At 34.2% G+C, this 8,598-nt stretch overlaps 1 protein-coding gene across 1 annotated transcript; it reads right to left on the bottom strand.

Moving 5' to 3' along the window:
* Window positions 1-3,923: 3,923 nt before the first annotated feature.
* Window positions 3,924-4,448, bottom strand: LOC128896655 (uncharacterized). Its single transcript, XM_054160013.1, has one exon. It carries the CDS (start codon window positions 4,446-4,448, stop codon window positions 3,924-3,926), a length of 525 nt encoding a protein of 174 aa, XP_054015988.1.
* Between the last annotated feature and the right edge of the window lie 4,150 nt (window positions 4,449-8,598).

Genomic DNA, 8,598 nt, shown 5'->3' with positions numbered 1-8,598 from the left:
CCCTGGGTGGTGTTTAACTTTAAGGGGAGGTAGAGAAAGAAGCGTCGAAGGACAGATTTAGTTGAGCAGTCGAAGGGTAAAGACGGCGCGAATAGACGTAGAGCGGATCGTTGAGCGGACTCTATTCATTTTAGTTTCGTTAATAGTTAAGTCAGTATTTTATAAACATAGTAACATATAATAAATCCTACATATATAAAAATGTAGTTTCCATAACAAAACATGGTACAAACGGAAGGAAAAGTAAAAAAAAAAATAAGTGACTTCTACCAGGATCGAACCGCTTCCACCGCAAAAGATCGCCTTCGCAATATAGCATTCTATTGACTGTCACGCTGCTTCCATAATACCCCCGACTCTTATACGGTTGACACTCGTCGATCGAAATTTAGCTATTTTTAAAAATTTATTTATCGAAAACGAAAGAGAGCCGCGCCTTCTCACTTGCAGAGATTGTCCTACATACCCTTCTTTACATTTGAAAAAAATTTGATTAAATAATTCAGGGGACACTAGGCGATGTCTCCTTGTAAGCTATGTGAATATCCATTTCCTCAGTGGCACCTGACTTAAAAAATTAACTTTTTTTACGGAAAAGATAATATTTCTTTTGTAGTTTCATCAATTGATAAATGAAAAGAAATTGTAACAACCTAATACTAAAATCGAAACGAAACACTATCATTTTCCATAAAAAAAAGTTCATTTTTTGGCATTTGGGTGTCAGGTTCACATACCCTAGTAGCACAAAATATTGAATACATATTCATCCAATAAAAGAGATTGAATCTCATTTTAATATTTAAATATACGTATGATGTTTATTCTAGATTTAGAAAAAAATATTTTTTTTTAAGTATAAAATGAATATCTATTCAATATTTAGAATGGAATATTTTTCCCAAATATAAAATACATATTTAGTTGATATTCATACCAAAATATTTTTTCACGAATATAAAATAGATATTCATTTGATTTTGGCAACAAAATATTATTTCCCGAATATAAAATACATATTTATTTAATATTCGCAACAATATATTTTTTCCCGAATATAAAATATATATTAATCTGATATTCAAATTCCCACCGAGGTAAAAAAAATTAAAATAACTTGTTTTAATTAAATCCAATCACAAGAAATAAAGTAATAAAAGTAAAATCTACGAATAAATGAAACACAATATAAAATTTGATTTAATTTTTGTTTCGAATCTCTTAATTTTCAAGATTTATTCAACATTGCCCGAATATTCAATACGCATCTTCTAAATATAAATTTCACATTATCCGAATATTTTTTAAACGCTTCTTTTAAAATATTTATGGGAAATAGGAAATAGGAAATATTAATAATGGATTTTTCAGGAGAAATTACTCAAAAAGTAATTTGTATTAAACTTCTTTATTTTTATAAATGAAATCAGGGTGTACAGGGTGTATAAAAATTATTGGTCACCACTTTCAGGGGTTATTGTACACATCTGGATCAGTGGACATTTGCAAAAAAAACCGTCCGCAAAATCCATTATGACCTCGAAATTTAAGGTCAAAGTTTTTTTTAATTTTAAAAAATTCTACTCGAGGAGTAGTTAAAAAGCTTCAAAGGAGCCACATGCCGGAGACGAACCGTTATCGCCTAAAAAATTGTTAAAGTTTTCCAAATTCTCGATAGCGCAGAGCAACTCACGTCCCCCAACCTAGCTCCTATTTGTATATGCACGCGCGATGGTGAAGTGTGACCGTACTACACAAATGTAATACGCAGCGCGGAACAGAATACTACTACTTCCTACGCTGAGCATTCGGAATCACTCAAGAAAGAAATATGCAATATATGTTGTTCAGAAGAAACTATACTGTATGGCAACAACGAGCAGCTCCATCTAGCTTTCCTCCGCTGCCGCATATATAATGGTAATACCATTGCTGTAATACCAACTTGCCGAATCGGAGAGGTCACGTGCCGTGTCTACCCCCTTAATATACAATTTTTTGTTTTTGCTTATCACACATTACATTGACTAAAGTCGCATGTTCCGGTATAATAAGTACCTTAGTGTTATCGTTAAGAGGAATATATGAAAAACCGCTGATTTTAAATAAAGATATTGTACACAATTTTTTTGTACTCTGTTCCTTATTGACTTTGAAGAATTCGCCTTCGCAGTCCTTGGCGTTTAAAAGGGAATGAGTAGGTAACGTACGTTTACAAATCCATGGTCGCGTATTTGATTTACAATATGTTAAGTACGCTCGGTCCGCAGAGATATAAGAGTTATCTTGGTACAGCATTATGTAATGGTCTGGTACGATAGAATAAAAGTATTGGTTTTGTTTCTGTGAAATTGGATAAAATTGTATTACATTCCATTGTTCTAATTTTAGATGCGATATCTTAATTTGGTAGATTAATTGTAGGTTTTCTAGGATTATGGAATAGGACTAGGATATTATCCCCATTTATCCTAAACTTATGTCGGTTTGAATTGTCTTTACTTCGTTAATTGTTTCTGTTATCAAAAGGTTTAATTTTATTAATTGCGCATATTTAAGTGAGACCGTTTTCTATTCGTATCAACGATGTTATTTTCACGTTGTAGTTTGTTAGTAATTCGTTCAAGTTCTCCATCAGTTTCAGTTTTTAAAAGATTTCTTATTATGTGAGTTTGACTTTGTAATGCGATTGATAAACTATTTTTTGCGAGAAAAAGTTTATCGATGTTTTTATTGATAAGACTGAAGTAACTTTCACTTCTCGTAGTTTTCATCTACGCGTAGCTCGCAGATTCCGTGACATAAGCCTTCAAGTGAAGTTATAATACTACGAATTTTGTTAGCCATCACCTGGGGGTTGGTTAATTTGGTTATAAATATGAGATTCCATTCCTTGTAGTATAATTTTGCCTGAACTATTTCTTCTATGTATATATGGCCCGAGGACAACATGTACTAATTGTGTCTTATACTCGTAGCCTAAGTATTGAATTTCGTAATTTGGTGTTTGTATTTTTATAATTTTTGCAGGCCCTCAGTCAATTTGTGTATTTTGTGATCATTGTGTATCCAGACTTTATCTCCGAATTTAAAAAGGGTTTGGGGTTTGATTAACTTTCTCAATTGAATTTCCCTGTATTTTTCTTTAGCTTTCTCAATTGAATTTCCCTGTATTTTTCTTTAGCTTTCTGTGAATTTTCTCTAGCCTTTTGTATATATGCGTCATGTCATTTTTTCCAAATTTTTACAAGGTCGTGATATTTAAGATTAGTGTGTGTAGGAATTGTCGAAGGGTTATTAGGTTTGTAACCGAAGGTAAGTTCGAAGGGAGTGTAACCAGTGGCTTCATGAATGGAAGTGTTGTATCCGTAGCATATGGCATTGAGGTTCTCGTCCCATTCGTTATATTTTTCCGCCATACATGTCCTAATTAAATCTTTTATTACAGCGTGGATGCGTTTGAAACTACCGTTAGATTGAGGATGAAAAGCTGTCGTCCGAATTGGTTTAATTTGAAACTGTTCTTCGAATTGTTCCATGAGTCTACTTGTTAAGTTGGTTCCTTGATCCGTTAAAATATTTTTGGGGGTTGAAAATGTATATATGTTGTAATGAAAAACTGCAGATTTCTCGGAGTGATAGGTTGGATTTTGAATTAAACGACGTCACTTTTTGTTTTGGCTGAAAGGCGTTCTCACTTTTAATAACAATTAGAATACAATAAAACAAACGGTAACTTAGATCAAACACAAGTAGAACAAGAAAGTTAAAACCGAGATAGCACGGTGTAGTCGAGTATCGACACGGTTTTACTTATTAGGTATAAACTTGTTGTCGCGGAAATAACGGGTTAGCACAAAGTACCACCATCTCCATATCTCTTTAAATCTATCACGACTCATTGTCTTTGGAAATATTGGTGTTTATAATAATGGATCTGTTGTCCAATATTCATCGATAGTACTTTTTGGAATTTGGCCCATTAGAATTAATAACCCTAAAAATTTCTTGAATTCGCCAATAGTGAGATCCGTCCATTTTATCGTTTTCTTCTTTTTAACATATTTTTCGACGTTTTGATGGTGATATCGACTAATTTCTGTTACCATCATTTCGTAGAAATTATCATCAAGGAACACATCCAGAGATCCTTCAACGCCGTTCCATGGTAAAATATTTAACCCCGTTAGATCCAAAAACGGTTTTATGGTAGGTGGAATGTCGACTTCAGTCCATTGATGTATAATTTTTTCTTCATAATCATTGTCACTTTCATCATCACTAATCGGTAGTGGAAAAACTCGGGTCCTTCTCATAGGTCGTATAGAACTATCACTATCATTATCGTCAATATCACTATCATTATTATCAATATCTAACTCTCTTTCATCGCAATCAACGCCAGGCAAATCATCTGCATATATATCTTTATTTTCGTGTGAAACCATATTGAAGGATTTCAAAATTTACTGTAACTAGAATTTGAACAACCGAACAACTTTAAAACACAAAATATACTAAATTCAAATGTAAAGCGGCGCATGCATTGCGCAATGTGGTTGCAAACCGTACTAATACGACTCCCGCCTTTAAGCTACAGTCGAGATAAATCGTAGTACTACGACTCCCCCTTTTAATGTGTTAAGCGAAACAGTATCTGCCTTTTGCTTCAAAGGTAAACCGCTAATATTGGAGACACAATAAACACGGGAGGGGAAGAGCGGAACGGTAATCAGCTGTAGTCGCTGGACTCGAGCCGTCGATCCCCACTCGTTTCCCCTTTTACATCTATTGCCAACGACGAAACCTCTATTTTAACTGATTGTTCCGCAACATATGTAATGGTCTATAAATTTGGGAATTAACGTTTCAGCTCTAGTGTCTGGTAAAGGAATTAACATTAAATATTTGGTGAACGAGTCGTTAATGGAAAGAATGTATTGGTTATTTCGTCTTGTTTTATTTAACGGGCCGAATATGTCCATCGCTATTTTCTCGTTAGGGTTCATGGGATTATCTGTTATTATAGGTTCCATGGTAGGTCTAATACTGTTTAGTTTTTGAGTTTGATCTAGATTTCTCGAGTCGTGTTTATTTCGGATTTTAGCTATCGTTTTATTTTCACCCAAATGTTATGCGAAATTGGAATTATGATATTCTTTTATTATCTTTACTTTCATATCCTCCGTTAGTTCGGTAGGAGAATTCCAATTAATTTTAATCTCAAAATTATGAAAATTTTGCAGGTATTGTAAAATTTTATGAGTAATAAATTTAGTATGATTTGTTAATAAGCTCGTTGCTTGTATAACTATGCGCGTTGAAATTTTTATATACTCAGAAATAAAATGAAATAGTTGTAAAAACAAGTCGTTTTCTTCAACAGTTTCATCGATCGTCATAGGGATCGCATTTTTAAGTTGTCGAATAATTATTTCAAGCTGTTTGTCGTCCGGTTTAGGTATGTATGCTAAATATTCTAAGAATCTAGTCTCAATACTTATTTCTTCGTTATAGTTAATCGGAGGTGAGTCTTTCGGTTCATTGTTCTGTAATTTATCTCTATTTTCCGATAGCGTGGGCACTGTAAAATTTTCTAATAAAGAATCGGTTTCAGAGGCTATAAGTATTTCTTCGGATCGCTGTGATTGTAGGGTCATTGGTCCGCTGGCAGGAGAGTCGGGGACTAAGTCAGCTGGGTTCTGTATCGCATCTCTTTTTGTAATAGGATATATTCGTCGCGAAAGCGCGGCCGCGGCATTTTCTTTTCCTTTGAGGTACTAAATTTTATAATCGTATTCTTCCAACCTAAGCCTCCATCTCAAAAGTCGAGATGATGGGTCTTTTATATTAAATAACCAAGTCAACGCATTGTGGTCTGTCTGTATTGTGAATTTTCTTCCTAATAAATATTGTCTCAATATTTTTATTCTCCAGACAATTGCTAACAGCTCGTTTTCAGTTGTTGTGTAATTCTAAACTACTTTGTTCAAAACTACTTTGTTGTTTATCAGTCCAGTGAAAGGGTACGTCTTTCTGTGTCAAATCTGTCAGTGGTTTATCTATTTTCGCGTAGTTTTTAATGAATTTACGGTAATATCCTGTAAGTTCGAGAAAACTTTTCACTTCTTTAGAAGTTTTAGGAATATTGAAGTCTTTTACGGCTCTAATTTTATCGGGATTGGTCTTAATTCCATCAGCAGTGATCAAATGTCCTAGAAGTTCGAGTTCTGGTCGCAAGTACTTGCATTTGTCCGGTTGTACTTTCAGTCCGGTATCTCTAAGTCTTTGAAATACCTATTATACTGAGATTTTTATTGTGTTCTTCGATACTTTTTCCGAATATTATAATGTCATCTAGGTATATAAAGCAATCTTTTCCGATTAATCCGTTAAAAGCTATATTCATCATTCGTTGAAACGTAGAAGGCGCATTTTTTAGTACGAATGGCATTCTATTGTAGTGAAAGTGTCCATCTGAAGTAAAGAATGCTGTATACTTTTTGCTATCTTGGTTCATGGGAATTTGATGAAATCCTGAAGCTAAATCTAATGCTGAAAAGAATTTGGCTTTTCCCAAATGATCTAAAATATCGTCTATGTTAGATAAGGGGTATACATCTAAATGGGTCTTCTCATTCAATTTTCTGTAATCTATTACAAGTCGCCACTTTGGTTTTCCCAATGCGTCCGTTTTTTGGGTACCAACCATATCGGGGAATTATACGGAGAATTGCTATTTTTAACCGACATCGAAAAAGAGGAGGTTATATATATTATGTATTGTAGAGCATGTTCCCCCGTGATCCTGCCATAAAGACTTTTTGGGATTTGTCATTTTTTACCCGTTGTTTTTTTTTTTTTTTTTAAACCAAAAAACTGTGATTTTTAGGTATGCTTGCCAATTACGTCGAGATGGCTTGATGAATCGGAGTGAAACCTCTTGCATCTTGTCGAATATTTCTTCCAGTTGGCCGCGTAAAAGAAACATTTTGTGATTTGTCATTTTATTACCCGTTTTTTTTTTTAAACAGAAAAATTTTGTCTTGGTTCTTACTTCGAGACGGATGGACCAATCAGATTGAAACTTCATGCATCTGGAAGAGCATTTGCCATTTGGTCCCATAACAAAACATTTGTCCATCTTTTGTTTTTTACCACTTTATATCACTTTTGATCGCAAAAAGCGTACTATTTCACGTATGTTTGGCCTGAAATCGATGAAATCGATGAAACCCCTTACATTTTGCTGCCGTACAGGTTTTCGCGATGATCACATTTGCAAAAATTTATGCATTTTTCATATTGTTTATAACTATTGTTATTGCAAAATTCCTATTTTTTTTTCTTGGTTCATTAATTAATTCCGATTCCGATCCCGATTAATTTCATATTTGTATAACCTTCCAGCATTCCTGATAATCTCATTTGCAACTATACAGGGTGCCCCAAATATGTTGGATGTCCTTGAATGGGGTGTTTCGGAAGGTGATTTGAAATAATTTTTTCATAGCGAAAATGTTGTTCGAGGCTTCGTTAAGGAGATATTGACAGAAACCCCAGACCAATCGGAGCTCGAGTATACCGTGAACGACTGCGGTAGCGTAGGCGCAGGCGCTCTTCCGGCATACTCGCGCTCTGATTGGTCGTTAGTTTGTTTTTGGAATATCCCCTTAACGAAGCCTCAAACACCATTATCGCTAAGGAAAAATTATTTCTAACCACCACCCCACCCGCCCCGGAACCACCCCTTTCAAGGACTTCCAACGTTTTTGGGTCAGCCTATATATTGCTCATAACTATTGTTACTGCATGAAACTTACTGATTATAGATTGCCCCTGAAAAGAGTAAAATAAACTAATTTTTTGGAAAAAAAAATTTAACCGACTTCGAAAAAGGTGCAGTGAAAAGTATGAAATAATTTCTAGTCAATTTATATGAATACGCACTAGCTCTAGATATAATTGCTTAAAAGTATGGGAAAATGCAGTGAAAAGTGTGAAATAATTTCTATTTAAACTGCATTGTTATTCACCATCGTTTGATGAATTTGGTTAAATTATTAAATACATCATATTAAATGCAATGCACCTTTTTCGGAGGCGGCGCAAAATTTAAAATTAAGTATATTCAAAATTGCCAAACTTGGTTTACCTCTCTGTCGAGTAAACAAAAAATATGGTCTTTAATTATTTCTATCATTACATCCACTTTAGACATCATATTCATTAACACTATTCAATATCGTCGCCCCCACCAAATATTATCCCAAACCTACTCAGACAGTATTTCCATGGGTAGAGTATACAGGGTGTCGTTGAATTAGTGTAAGAACCGGAAATAGGGGGTAAGCTGAGACAATTCTGAACCACAATTCCCTTTGCGGATAGTTCTTCGTTTTCGTTAATAATTCGACACCATTCGAAATTTTTGCAAACGAAATCGTAGTTCAGAATCGTCTCAGCTATCCCCAAAATTAAATATTATCAAACTTGGTTTAACTTTCTGTTCGAGGAACAAAAAAATATGGCCTTTAATTATTGCTATTACTACATCCGCTTTAGACATCATATTCATTAACACTATTCAATATCGCC

This window comes from Hylaeus anthracinus, unplaced genomic scaffold (genome assembly GCF_026225885.1).
Source record: "Hylaeus anthracinus isolate JK02 unplaced genomic scaffold, UHH_iyHylAnth1.0_haploid 11914, whole genome shotgun sequence".
Taxonomy (NCBI): Eukaryota; Metazoa; Arthropoda; class Insecta; order Hymenoptera; family Colletidae; genus Hylaeus; species Hylaeus anthracinus.
The sequence above is the reverse complement of the archived record's forward strand: the minus strand, read 5'-3'. Positions and strand labels throughout refer to the sequence as shown.

Bases quoted from the DNA above. Each gene is read 5' to 3' on its own strand.
- LOC128896655 (XM_054160013.1), bottom strand. From the start codon at position 4,448: ATGGTTTCACACGAAAATAAAGATATATATGCAGATGATTTGCCTGGC.